The following is a 15,315-nucleotide window of genomic DNA, read 5'->3' on the forward strand; positions in this document are numbered from 1 at the left end:
ACCATTAGACTACAATTCCCTGACTGACAAACACCCATCAACTGGACAACATCACCCTAAAGGCTGTATCATTACACGCCAGGCCTGAACCGTAGCTCCCAACCTCCAAATTAAGGTTATTTCTCTGTCGCAAGCAGGCCTGTTCATGACAGCCAGTCCATCAAGGGCTCTGGGACGAGATTGGCCTTTTACACTGATCCAGACCGGATTACGAAGTTATGGGATCAATTTTCCGCCAAAAGTACTGCAGTCACGGATAAAACATAAATAAATAAACATGAACCAATATTTAAAAACGCAAATAAAAATATGTAGCACAACATTTTAAAATGAAAGCAATGTTTTCAGAATAGCAAACAATGGTCATGGATGGAAAAATAATATGCGTAAATCAAAAATTTAATAACGAATTAAAAAAAAAAAAAAGCATGAATCAAATTGTTAAACACATTTTAAATCATATTGCACAAAACTGAAACATTAATATCAAATGATATGACTTGCACATAAAATCATGTTTTCCTTGGTTATATTTCTCTGCTTTTTGTGCTCTCAGACATTTTTTGCTCAAATTGTTATTTTTGGTATGATTATGTTCTGTGCTTTCTTTTCCAAATTTTGGATAGTTTTTGCATTAATATTTCAATTTTGTGCAATATGATTTTAAATGTGTTTAAAGTTTTGATTTGATTCATGCTTCTTATTTTTTTTTATCCGTGACTGCAATAATTTTGGTAGAAAATTGATCCCATACGAAGCCTAAATCCCAGCCATTACCTTTCAAGAATGAACCCAAAAACTAGCTTCAGAGTTCTCCTTACAGGTCATTTGGAAACAGGTAAAGTGGAAAGTGGATTTTGCAGAAGCGAATTTAAAGGGATAGTTCATCCAAAAGTGAAAATTCTGGGTCATCATGTACTCACCCTCATGTTGTTCCAAACCTGTATGACTTCTTTCTTATGTAGATATTTTTATAAATGACCATACAATGAACGTCAGTGGGGCCCAAAGCAATCTTGACTTTCATTGTATAGACAAAACAGTTTTTTCCCCAAATTTCTTCTTTTATGTTTCACAGAAGAAAGACCACATGACCATATTTGGAACCACATGAGTGTGTAAATGATGACAGTCTTCGTTTTTATTTGATTTCCATATTTGATTTCCAGTTAGATCGAAAAGGGGAAAAAGGCTTCATAGCTTCCTTAAAGAGTGGTTGAAAGGAAAAATTAATTTAAGGAGTATTGTGCGGGCTGGTGCTACATTAATAAATGAAGTTTAGCACTTAGAGCTAGCGCTTAGCACGCCACAAAAGCCTTGATCGATCGCCTTGACAAACAGCAGTATTAATGCTGCGGATAATCTACAGTAAAAATCTGCATTGCGTAAAGTTAGCATGCATTTTTTAAACTGGAAACTCATGCAAAATAGATGTCTGAGTGTAAACAAATGCCGTTATGTTGTTGCGTCTCGGCTGCATTACAACATCTGTCTGGCTCTAAATATTGCAATACCTGCTGCGGCTCATCAAATTGTAATTGATTTCTCTCTCATTAATCCATCCATCACTTGCTCAATACTAAGAAACATAAACACGTTCCATTGTTTGGTTTCAGACCGCATTAATTTAACATTATCTTTGCCTTTTTAGATGCGTGTTGGTCTTTACGCAAGATCACATCCACTAGCCTGGGGTCTTCGTTGAGAGGAAGAAGAACTGGTATTTAAATTGGAGAGGGCCAGCAGCCGTTATACGTTATTAATGGAGAGACTTTTACGTGTGTTACTCCATACTCTGCTAATTATGACCTTAGAGAGGGGGACAGGGGTAAGCAGGAGAGCGAGGCGCTGGAGGGGGGCCGGGATATGTGCAAGGAGAATTAGCGCTTAAGTCTCCCAGAGGCTCAAAGGTTTCTTTCGTCTCCTGGCAAACTGTTCCTACCCCCGTTCCTGTGCCAAATGAAAATCTTTTCAGAACTTCCAGTCTGGGTGAGGGAGAGAGTCAGTAATAGAGAAAGAGAGATAAATAAAAGGGTGGCAAAAGCAAACATGAAGAAAATCTGAGAGACAGTGAAGCCAAAGTAAACAGCTTTGGTCTCCTGCCTACAACCACTACAAGTTTCAATGAGGCGAATCATTACCGCTACCAAATTCGGTTCAGGCTAGCGTTTCAAAAAGTGGCGCACAACAAGAGCAGAGAGCTGTTGCTGTATAGCGACATGATGCTGTAACACTCAGTGCTGCAGAATTCAGCTTTCCAAAGACCATTTAGCAAAGCTGCACATAACAGAACAAACAAACAAGTAAACGGATTCGAACAAAACCATTGCAGCCCACATGTCTCTACAAAGCCAATATTTATCAAATTGAACAGGATTAGGAGCCCAACAATAAAACAATGTTATCACAATATTTTAGCCAGATTTTCTGACCCTCCTTTACATTGTTGCTCTCTATACTGTAAGTGTTTGAAAGACTTGCATGACTTTGTAATGTTTACAAAAGTTAAACAGGCAAAACTCAATTAAATTAAATTCCACAAGCACTTGAAGAAAACTAAAAACTATATGCTCACCAGTGTTATTTTAGTATCATTGAGTTACTATTACAGTTTTTATTCATATTTTGAATCAGTTTTTATTTCGTATATTGTCTGTTTTAATTTTAATTAGTTTTAGTAATTTTGTTGTGTATTTGTCATTTTTAGTAGTGTATATATAGGCCACAGTCTATGTAGTTTTTATATATTTTTTTTAGTTTTAGTTATTTTAGTAGTTATAGTAGCGTAGTTTTAGCAGTATAGTAGTTTGGTAGCCAAGTTAAACTAAATTACAATAAAGAAATGTTGCCTTACAACTAGCTGAAATTACATATATATATATATATATATATATACAGTGGGTACGGAAAGTATTCAGACCCCCTTACATTTTTCACTCTTTGTTATATTGCAGCCATTTGCTAAAATAATTTAAGTTAATTTTTTTTCCTCCTTTCCGTACCCACTGTATATACTTTTTTCACTTAACAATTATTTTATTTCAAGTAACAAAAATGTTTTTTTATGTTTGTTTTTTTTACTAAAAATGTTTCAGTTTAGTTTCAGTTTTAGTTTTAGGGTGTTTACATGACAACAATGTTCTAAAAATATAAATGTTTAGTAAAGTTAGTTTACTCTAAAAACTTATTATACATGTCAGGCCAGTGGGTGGTGATGTTACTTTATAAAGAAACACTACGCGCCTGCGCACATGCCTATAAACGTAACATTTAATACGCATGCGCATGATGTCACAATTTTCACAAATGAGCTTTTTTATAGTTTACACAAAGACGATAACAGGATCGTTTTACAAAACTTGCAACTTTGAAACAGGTTTTCATAAGTTTTCAGGTCCCCAAAACGCTGTTGTTGTGTAATTGAATGGACAACATGCATGAAACACTTTTAGTTTTTAGTTGAAAATGGTATCGTGTAAATGCCCACTTAGTTAACTATAACAACCCTAATGCTCGAGGTCTTCTTTGAAGCATGTAATACAAAGGGCCCTATGCATCTGACATACTGGGTTGTGCATTGTTTCCACAGACGCTCTGTGGCCAGTTGAGCTTTGATTGTTTATTTCAATTTTAAAATGACATCACTTGCAGAGGTTATGATATGTAATTTAGATGCAGTTAAAAATGTCATTCAAAAATACCATAAGTTTATACACTTCATACACTATATGTACTGCAGGTAAAGTATAACATTCTATGTGGCTGGTGTTAAAGTATAAGAACACATCCATTTCCAAGTGGAAAGTGTGATTCTTTGCATGCTGGGTTCATTATCTGCATTTATTCTTTGCTTTAAGACAGGATCTACCAGCATGCTTCATGAATGTTCACTTCATTTGGTGGTTGGCACACACTGTGAGCTGTGGTTGCCAGTGGAGATGAGAAGAAAATGTACCAGCATGAGAACAGACACATATACACTCTTTCACACACTTCTGCTTTAACCAAGACTATTAAGGTAAACTGGGGTGCTCTTCAATCAAGAGCACTAATACTCCTTGAGGTCCATTCATAACATCTAACATGACAACAACATCAACAAAAAGAGGTAGAGAAATAAATAATGTGAGAAAAAAAAATGGTTGTTCTGCTTAATATTTTTGTGGAAACAGTGTTACATTTATTTTCAGGATTCTTTGATGAATAAAACAGTTAAAAGAACAGCATTTATTTGACATAGAAATCTTTCATTGCATTATAAATCTATTTAATGTCACTTTTGATCATTTGAAAGTATTCTTAAACAAACAAAAAAATAAAGACTTTTAAGTCCAAGACAAATTTTCAGTAAAGGGACCATAAAGTATAACTCTAACTCTATAATATATATTATACAGGTGCATCTCAATAAATTAGAATGTCATGGAAAAGTTCATTTATTTCAGTAATTCAACTCAAATTGGTCCCTTTTATTGGACTTAAAAGCTGCAGTAGTACACAACAACCACACACACAACAACAACAAAATTATAAAGAAAAAAAAACAGTTAAAATGTCATCACACTTACTACAACTTACTATTTAAAATCCTAATAGATACAGGTATAAATTAATTCTCATAGCAATTACTTCTAAATAATGGAACCCTATAACGCTTCCCTGATGGCAGTAATTGATACGTTGGAAATAAAACATGGCTTGAATCTCTCATTATTGGTTGTGCATTCTTAAAATCTAACAACTCATAAATAGACTGAAGTGATGTATACTCCTATGACTTTCATGGCAACTTTGACAAGAAGTACAAGCTGCGATTTTGTTTGAACTGAAAGATACCAAGCTACCATACCACCAAGCTTGCATTCCGTAAACTTCCCAAAACTGCTTGGTAAAACAACAACATGATTTTCTGACTTACTCCGACCAACCTAAGTCTTCTTTAAAAATATAGTCTTTGTTCGAATCTTGAGCAGAGATAATCAATGTAGGCTTTCCAAGTCAATGACCACCCCAAGATACTTGAAGTGATCCACTTCAATAGTGTCACCTTGAATAATTACTGGACTGTAATCACCCAATCTTTTATGTTTTTCCAACATTGACAATAAGGTGATTTACATTACACCACTGCACAAAGTTCCTGATTTCAGACTGATATTCTGATATGTCCTGATTCTTTTCTAACAGACTTAGTATTGCAGTCTTATCAGAGTATGTAATAATATAGCTGTTCTTGTTTCTACTAAAGCAATCATTTGTATATAAAGTAAACAGAATGGGAGCGCATACACAACCTTGAGGGGCATCATTGATTTAACATCAGATAGTGTATCATATATAATCTTATCTTATCTTATCTTATCTTATCTATCTATCTATCTATCTATCTATCTATAGAGAAGGGGGGGGGGCATCATTCTTTCTGTACTATCCATATCAATAACAATAATAATAAAAAATAGACCAACGAATTTATCAATTTAAATAAATTGATATCATTATTTAAAAATTCAAGTTAAATGTTTTAGATTGCAAGTGAATTGGAAATATGTTGGATGTCTTTTTCGACTGAATATTTGCACAGAAATCAAACCACTGAGAAAGTTGGTATAGTATTAAGTTAGTCTTCTTATTTCCTCCATGTTGCAGGTTCTACTCACATGCTGCTTTTAGTACAGATAGAGATACAGTGAACATTCAGCATGCATACTAACAAATTCTGGGAGAACGACCCCACAGCAGCCTGACATCACCACACAAGTTTAACTGTCCGCACGGCCCTATCTTTTAATCAATATATTAGGGGAGCCAAGCAATGATGACAGGCTTCGTGACTGATAAAGTGACCTGACGAACATTACAGCAGCTTTATTCACCCAACTGGACAGATAACGTCCAGAGCAGAGAGAGATGATGATGATGATGATAATGTTGTTACAGGGGCCGCTAGTGCATCCAGACTGGCCCAAATGTCAGCTCCAGCTATCTCACTCCTTAGACTCTACCACCCCGTCTTAAGTGCCCGTCATTTCCGAATGGACATTTAGCAAATTATCCTTTTCTATTAGACAGAGAAATGGCTCCATGCCCACATAAAAGGAAATCAGAAAGGCAGGAAGTGTTATGCCTCTTAAGAGATTTGAATAATCATTGTGCTCTCCAGTGCGTGGCATGCCATTCGTCATGCGCCAGAAATAACCATCTTTTTCTTGGTATCACCAGTGGTTTCTACACCATTTTGGTGAATCCTCTGAATTCTTTCTCAGTTTGCATAAGAGGTCGGAGAAGAGTGGCCAAAAAGAGATCATTTCTATTGCTTAAAAAGAGATAATTTCTATTGCTTCCCTGCTTTGATTTACACGTCATAGATTCAGGCAAGTCAAGCGCTTTTTTTCTTGCTAGTTTCACCATGTATCAGTAGTTCAACTTAATAGCTTTAAATTATCAGGTGGAAACGTGCTAGAATTTGCTCTTCCGTACTAGTCATCTATCGCTCCAACAGCTACATCAACCGGACTGTAGAGAGATGAGCGTTGCATGGGGCCAACAGATGCCCCGCCAAGAGATCCTTCCCTCCCTCTCGCTTCCTCTCTTGCACCGTCAGCAAACTGGCCATTACTGGAGACTCAAGTGTGCAGACACTTGTTTCCCACTGGCATGACAGAAATAAATAAAGTTGCACTGTTCTCCTTTTTTCAACGTGTATGTTACTGTTGCAGTGGCGGTGGATATAGAGCTCGCTTGTCTTTCCGCAGTGGTGGTTCTGCTAAGAACAGGTCTATCAGACACAGACAAGTGAACAAATGTCACTGAGCTTAAAAAGACCCATGTCTGGAAAAAAAAAGAGGGCAAGGAGGAATGACAGGAAGCAAATGGAATGCATTAAAGTTGCCTTTTTGTTCTCTGGTAACTTCATTTGTCCCCCACATCCGACTTGAGAAATTGGAAGTGTGCACCTTTCTCTCTGAAAAGTCGACTCTGATAGACGGAGACAGTAAGATGGACGGAAACACATACTGCGACAGACACGAGAGAGAGAGAGAGGTGCAAACAGAAAAATAGACAGAAGAGACTGTCAATAATGTCCACAACCTTGAGTCAGGGATTTGCCCTTTGGTGACAATGTGTTATTCATGGAACATTTATAATGGGCCTGATGAAATCTCTCGGCTCTTTGAGATGCAGAAACTTACGACGCTTTATCTCGCTGTCAGCACTCAAGTGATCACCCCAATGTCCACTGAGTGTCTCTGAGCGCCCTGCTCTAGTAGTTTTGGATCACACAGAATGTGAGATGAAAACTAGTGGCGAAAGAAAACAATAGAAAAACCAGAGGACATTCTGACTGGTTCAGTATCTGATGTGAATTCTCTGAGAAACCATAAAGGCTTTAATTAGTTTATTCCTGGAACAGTAGTTGACTGCAAACAAAGTCAAATTTTATTACACATTCAAAGCGATCACCATTTGATAAGATAAAACCATCAAGCTGCCCAGAAGTATGTCAGCTATAGCAAAAATGTATGTTTTGAGATGTATTAGATGGAAAGATGAGAGATAAACACAATGCGTTCTGGCATTTTAATGAGATTTCCGAACACATGTTAGCTTTGCATGCACACATGCACTTTTAAAAAATGCAATACATAGGTGCAAACCATGCAATCTGCAAACCATGTTATCTTTAATTTGTATGGAGTTGCAAAGTTAAGCTTTTCTTGTTGATGAATATGGCTTTCTTGTCACTTGTGTCACATGTGACTGCCTGTAGACAATGTCATTTGGTTGAAAAAGCACAAACAGTCCCTGCTCTGGTTCTGCTTCCATGAGATCTGATTCGAAGATCTGAGAATGTTAGATTCTCTGGAATTATACATTAGACTTGACGCCTCCAGCATTACATAAAAAACTCATGCAAATATGCAGAGCTTATCAGTCTCCTCGTGGTTGAAATGGCTTGTGCATCTCAGACTCTTTCTTTTCTGGCTACTGTCTATCATCAAAACAAACCTGAAGAGCCTCAGAGATCAGAGACAAACCTGAAGAGCCTCACCTATCACTCACACACCCTCAAGGTCATCTTAAACAAGATGCCGTCAAATATATGTGCATATAAGGCATTTTTGAGAACCCGGACGAGCCCCCAAAAATCTGATTCTTATGGTTTTTCATCCCTACTCGCCTGAGCCTACTGAGCATCATATTTGAATAATCAATAATTAACCAAATTAACAACAATTAAATAACAACCTTCTTTCTTAACTGACCCTAAAACTATGCTGTTCCTTAGCGCTAATGAGTGCCATAGCCATTTCTTATATGCAGAACGACCAAACATAATACAGGTTTTGTCCAATAGCTGATATAGCCAAATATTGTTTTATTCATGATTTTTGACACAATAAAAACAAACAAAAAAAAATAATCATTAGCTTACTACAATAAAAACAGCATACATTTTGAATACTAATAACAAAATACTTGTGTTTATTATAATTATTATTTTATTATATATTAATATAATAATAACAATAAATGCAATGGAAACCATTTTTAATGTTTATCAAGTTTGAAATGCTATGCATTGCTCAGTTAAAAACGAACTAAACGAATTGTAAAAAAAAAGTTATGAGGAATTATGCAAACAATAAATTCAAAAGTAAGTATTTTACTTGTAAACAATGTAGTTTCTTGAACACTTTGTAATGTAATGGCATTCTTGGGTGTTATTTTCAAATGGTGCCAACCGATTTTAAAGAACCGATAACCGACAAATGTGAATCAGTAGAATTATTGGTCAAACCGATAATCCATATATCTGTAATATTACATATGCACATATCTACAAATATCCTAGACAGTATTTTCCCAAGAGAAAGTGCCTAAATCACGTTAAAAAGTCGTGAAATAATGAGATGCTGCAAAGTTATACTTTAACGACGACTTAACTCAATTGTGCATTATAATTACAATTATTCAGACTGCTCAAATCAATAAATAATAATGCCTGCTGAAAGACGTCGTATAATGCCTTTCCTTACAACGGATATGAGTGTATTGTTTAGACATAACGGGTCCGCGCGCGTATAAATAACAGCAGAGGTAGAGATTGCAATATTAACAGACGTCATTACGTACGTTAGAATTCCATGTTAGAGCGTTCCAATTCCACGACTTAACAACTGGAAAAAATATCACCAATACAAAAGCCTCGCGTTCGCATGGTTTTAACTGTGGACACGGGTTGTTCCCACATTACGCAGCCAATGTAATAGGTAGTAACGCTTGATGGAGCGATTTGAAACATAATTTTTATCCGCCTCAAATCCAACTTACCGGGATGACAGTGTGCCCAGCGGAGCACGAGCGAGGAGAAAAAAAAAACTCCTTTAGTGAGTCCTTTGGAGAGATTTTTTTTTCTTTTGAAGTTCGACCAAGCCAAAGGAAACAGTTTTTTTTTCTTTTCTCTTTCTCTCTCTCTTTCAGATGGCTGAGCTTGTAGTCCAGAAGAGAAGCATTTCAAGGGGACAGTGGATCAAGAGAGAGATGTTAGAGGAGCAGTAGTCCATGCATCAGGCTGAAAACACAGAGACAAGAGTTGGAGCGGCTCTGGAAGCTTTCCATTCCGCCATCCAGGAAGTAGCGCATGAGCTGAAGTCTGGCAGAGACTTTAAAACAGGCTTGGAAGAGAGAGACAGGGAGAGGAGGAGAGAGAGAGAGAGAGAGAGAGAGAGAGAGATCCGCCGGATCCTAGCGCCGAGCCTGTAACGGAGCTGCTGCTGCTGCTGTCAGTGTGTGTGATGGACGCACAAAGGCGCTCTCCTTCTCTCGCTCTCGCCTTTATCTGGGATAAAACCAAACACTTCAGATAACATCAGCAATAAAATCACTGCATGCAAACTCTGTATATGGAATTATCAGCGGGATCTTATATATAAGGGTGAAAATTTGAAACCAACTTCATACAGCACATTCTTAAAAAAATGCATAAACTGATTGCACTGATTTCAGTCATGTGAATAATGCTTAAAAATCATAATTTCATGGTTTGAATTAATAATTCAAGTCATGTCAAGTCAAGTGAGCTTTATTGTCATTCTGCTGTAGGCTATATAAACCTACACATCACTAACCTATTGAAAGATGTAACCTAACTACACATATACTTTACATAAATTCTTTACAGATACCTTGGACATATATTTTGAATTTCATATATAACAACTTGTAGTGCAGTGCAGTGGTACAAAAAGACAAAAAGTGCAAAAAGAGACATTCAGGGTGAGTCGGATTGCAGTGAGAATGTAAAAGTGTCCAGTGCACTCAGAGAGAAGAGAGTATTACTACAGGTGGATGGCCAACTCATCCACCTACTGTATGTGCAGCCTACTTAGTATTGCACGTAGGAGTTGTAAACAGTTTTATAGAACAGTCCTTGGAGAACAACAGCAGCAAGAGGTGAGTGTGTGGTAGGGTGAGAGCTTGGACGGGGGTTTCAGAGGTGAGCGGGGTGACTGGAGTTGAGCAGGCTCTGATGCTCACTCAATTCTGTTTATACAATGGATATTAATACAATACAAGGTTATCTAAAATATTAAAGGGGTCATATGATGCGATTTCAAGTTTTCCTTTCTCTTTGGAGTGTTACAAGCCAGTTATACATACATGTGGAAGCTTTTATTTATTTATTTTTTTTTTGCAAAAGACAACATATTGCGTGATGTTGCCCACATTTAATAGATTATAGTTGAAAAGAGTCTTGCTTCTTTTGTGAACAATATACACTGAACAATATAAAAACTAGACTGACTGCAGATCATTCATAAGTTTAACCCTGTTCTTATTCATTTCAGCATTGTTTTTTTAATTATTTTTTAAACAAAGACAAAGAGCAGCTGTCTATATAATTTATTCATTAAATACCATTCATGTGTGTTTTAGTCTTTAGTCATGTTTGTCCTTGTACTATGTTACATCCTGTCCCAACCTATCAATCAGTCCTACTGTCTATTTTTCATTGAAAAAGGATAAATGAATCAGTAATACTGATGGAGGAGGACATGACATTAAAAAACTCCTTCTCAAACTGAAGTGTGCTGTCAGTACAGAACAGAGGAGATTTTTTATTAGCTATGAAAGATTGCTCTTCTAAAGAACTTGACTTGGCAGCTCGTGACATTGGACAGATATTATACAAGAACCATAAGAAAGAAGTACTCAGCAGTCCCTGACTAATTAATTACAAATAAATACAAAGAGATGCAATGACATGAAAACGTTCACTTCCATCATACTCTCTAAGTGTATACTGTATAAGCACATGGTAAAAAATATTAGATTTTAAAAACTATTATAATCTAAACAAACAAAGTGAAATAATCATACACCATTTTAATATATGCATAAGTACATTTACATACATTTTTACACAAATTGTGACTGATGGAATAATTTCCTCCACAACCAACCACTTTGTCTGTAATCCTATTTATCAAAATCCTGTATATTTGGTATATTTGGACACCAGCGTCAAGTATATGCTTGACATGAAATATGAGATGTGATCTGTGAAGAAAACAAAGACAAATCAAGGTGAACATCATGTGAGCCAAATGTCTGTGTGTCATTTCCAGTAATGCGGTCAATCAAATTGTGTAAAAAGCACGAAAATAAACATTCTCATTCGCAAATATTTCACATTTTTGCAAACTGGTGGGCAATTCATCTGATTTTGTATAATCTCATTTGTATGTTTCGATAATGTAAAATATCAGGTTGGCGCTCCACATGGCTCTTTTGTTTCTGTTTAGAATGATTATTTTCTATTCAATTAGAGACTTTCTTTGCCAAGTCAGAAAATCATTAAATTGATTTATTTTCATATTAAGCAAGAATGTCACATTATCATCTGATATTAGTATTATTACTATAGCTATGGCTTCCAGGAATCCACATAAACTCTGACATATATTTGAGTTGCTCTCGGAGCCACTTGAATTAATAAATGAATGTAAAGAATAGAACGGCGAGCTAATGGCTGCCGGTAGGAGGGAAAATAACAGCTGCCAATGAGAGTGAGGTTTTATGATGTCATTTTGTCATATCCAGATGTTGCCCCATTTATCCAACATCTGCATGACAGTAAATCAATATCCCCCTCGATACAAAGCGAGCAACGGATAAACCCTAAATATGCCATTCATGCCATTTTTCACTGTAGTCCGGCTCTTAATGTCATATGCGGTATAACAATAACTCCGTCCTTAGCTTTACTGAAAATGTATTACTCATAGCTATAAAAGGCCTCATAAACTTTGCAGCTGCCGGCACACTATCTTTGACTCTTTTCAGATTAGTACAAAATGTCTTTGGCGGCTAAGTTTAACTAAGTGTTTAATTAATAGTCATGTAATGCTCCTTAGGGAGGTTTCCCCCAGTTTTAAAGCTAAATCAGCTGTCCATTCTAATTAAGTCAGCTAATCAATTTCTGTACAATAATCAATCGGTTCATTGCATATGGGACACCTAATGACTTCTAGGATACTAGAAAGCCTATGGATGTCTAAGCTTGATGTTCTTAGCGCCAACCTAAAGGAAGTCAAGACCTGAGTTGTAACACCATTGGTTTAACCAATCAGAAATAAGATACAGGGCGTGAATCATTATGAACACCACCACCATGAGGTAAATAAAATAAATTCATAAAATAAATACATAAACATATCATAAACTACCTGCTCATTATGTTTTTGATGTGAGATATACATCTAATGACCTTTTTATTGCTCAATGCCACTATCTTATTATATTCAATGACAAAACTTTGTGAAATTTAACAGTATGTTATTTTTTAAATTTGTATAATACAGCGGCACTGAAACTTAAAGGGGTCATATGATGCTATTTTAAAGATCATTATTTTGTGTATTTGGTGTAACAGAATATGTTGACATGCTTTAATGTTAAAAAAACACATTATTTTTCAAATACTGTACATTATTGTAGGCATCATATGACCCCTTTAAAATAAAGTACAAATAGAAGTATCTGCCCAGATAGCAAGGTGACATTGATACAATGTTGAGTTTTCATCCAAACCATAATCTTGGTTGAGACTGATATTTCAATTTTTAAAGTATGTTGGATCAACATTGAAATTTTGATGAAAGCTGACAGCACACATGATAGAGACAGGGAAATTGAACTAACATTGGCTGTGTCTGAAAGCTTAGGCTGCTGACTTGTTGTCTCTCTGCCTTATTAGGCAATGACTTTGCAAGCAGCGTTAATTGGGCATGAAGGCACCTCACAAAACTGATTTTGTTGTTGATAAATTGCTACATCAGATGGCAACATTGCTTTATGTTGACATTTCAGTTGTATTTTCAGTATTTTAACAAATGTGATTTAGAATCAACATCAAATTGTAATATTGATCGAACATTACTTTTTTAATTTCAATATTGATTCAACAACAGTGATGTAGAATCAACATCATATGATTATTAGTTTGAAAATTCAAATAAGTGACATTGATTAAATGACATTTACCATTGATATTTTTTGTTGAAATCTCACCATTGTTTCAACATTAATTGTGGGTGCAGTGACGTTGAACCAATGTCACGTCATAACATTGATTAAATTACATTTTCATTGATTTTCTGTTGAAATCTTAACTTTGTTTCAACATTAATTGTGGGTACAAACGTGATATGGAACCAACATCACTTTGTAACATTATTTCAATGCAGTTAGCGTTGACGTAACATTGATTTAACATTGTTGCTTGCCATCTGGGTGACTAATAACATGACACTTAACAGCGAGCATCGTGAATGTGGATGACAGCAACAACAAAACAATGGGAAATGTAGTTATGGGCGCTTTGGACTGCACTCCCTCGAGAGCTTTAAAAACTACACTTCCCACAATCCCCTACACAGTCAGCGTCTGCCTCCTCGTCACGGAAGGTGAGTACATGTGTTCCGTGTGGACGATGTGAGGTGTAATTTCGGTGGTGTGATCACGGTCTCTTTAAATTCGTGTTTAATAATACGCATGTGGTGTTTATGCAAATGAATTGTCGTGATAGATGGTTTATGTCACGAATTATGCCAGCGCGTCAGGCGAATGTAAACATATTCTTTATTTGTGACAGCGTCATGCAAATCAGTATGATGCTCAGAAAATACGTCTCGCTCAGCAGTATGTGAGGCAGTGAGTTTAATGAAAATAATCTCATACCCAGACATGGATAGCGCGAAAAACGGTGTTAAATGTTGAAATGTCTGTTTATTATTATTTACTATTAAAATAAGCCCTTTCTTCAGTAAACTGTAGAAAAGCTGATTTATTTTCTTATCAAACGATTTATTTTAAACTTACATTTTTAATAGCTTTTATATATTATAATATAAATGGATTCATTATAGGAATTTCCATACATTTTAATATATTATTAATCATTCTCGTTCCAATTGCAATGACTTTGTGCCAGGTTAAAAAAAAATATATATATATAATTTTAAGATTTCCTGATAACCTCATCACCCTGGCTCATGAATATGATCAAGTCTTAAATCCAGTGATATAACATCCACCTGCTAGTCAGTATGTACTTTTGATTGACTGTTAATGCATCTGGTTGGCAGATGTTTTGAGTCTTGATGTATATACCATGATGTGCGTTGTATCGTGACATAGTTAATCGTACCCAACACTACAAAGCAAAAGGGAAAAAAAGGCCTTATTGTGAGTGCAATTTTCTGGTAAATAGGGGCCAAAAGTTCGAGAGTTTAAAGGTGTGAGAGTGGGAGCAGAAGGTGGAACCGGGTGTCCAACTGCATTTTTCATTAGAGTAACTTGATTAAATGTATTTTAATTACCTCTATCTCAATGGTGCGGTTGAGAGATGTCACATGGCTCCTCTTTTTAATGTCTGCCATCTGTCTAGATGCCCTGAGAATATAAGGAGAGAAATGGACCCCAAAATCTCTCCATCTCACCTCAACTAATACTCTCATGCCCAATCATGAGTAGTTCCTCCAGAAACCGTTTTTCCAATATTGAGTTTTCTTGCCACACTATGATCCAATTGATATCTTGACATCGATGGAGAATATCTGGATATTTTCATGCTGTGGTAACTGTGGCCTTCTTATTTAATGGCAAAACCGAAACCCTTAGAGATCCTTTTCAGCTGAAGATCAGTCTCCACGACCAGCTCATGCCAATGCAAATGAGTAGATTAAGTGAATAAAGTGGTGAAATGTGGCCTCAGTGCTCTTTGACTCCCTCTTGGAAGCGGTACGT

General features: G+C 36.1%; 1 protein-coding gene across 1 annotated transcript in view; it reads right to left on the bottom strand.

Annotated features, from left to right (window-relative positions):
- The window catches only part of LOC107654175 (receptor-type tyrosine-protein phosphatase gamma-like), a 270,415-nt gene extending 260,846 nt beyond the window's left edge, over positions 1-9,569 (bottom strand). The window contains exons 1-2 of the mRNA XM_016441146.1: positions 9,497-9,569; positions 9,337-9,399 (exon numbers count right to left, since the gene is read on the bottom strand). Coding sequence (XP_016296632.1) covers positions 9,337-9,399; positions 9,497-9,569 — 136 coding nt within the window. The remainder of the gene's footprint in view (positions 1-9,336; positions 9,400-9,496) is intronic.
- Positions 9,570-15,315: the final 5,746 nt, after the last annotated feature.

Source organism: Sinocyclocheilus anshuiensis, unplaced genomic scaffold, assembly GCF_001515605.1.
Source record: "Sinocyclocheilus anshuiensis isolate Anshui unplaced genomic scaffold, SAMN03320099.WGS_v1.1 scaffold463, whole genome shotgun sequence".
Classification (NCBI taxonomy): Eukaryota; Metazoa; Chordata; class Actinopteri; order Cypriniformes; family Cyprinidae; genus Sinocyclocheilus; species Sinocyclocheilus anshuiensis.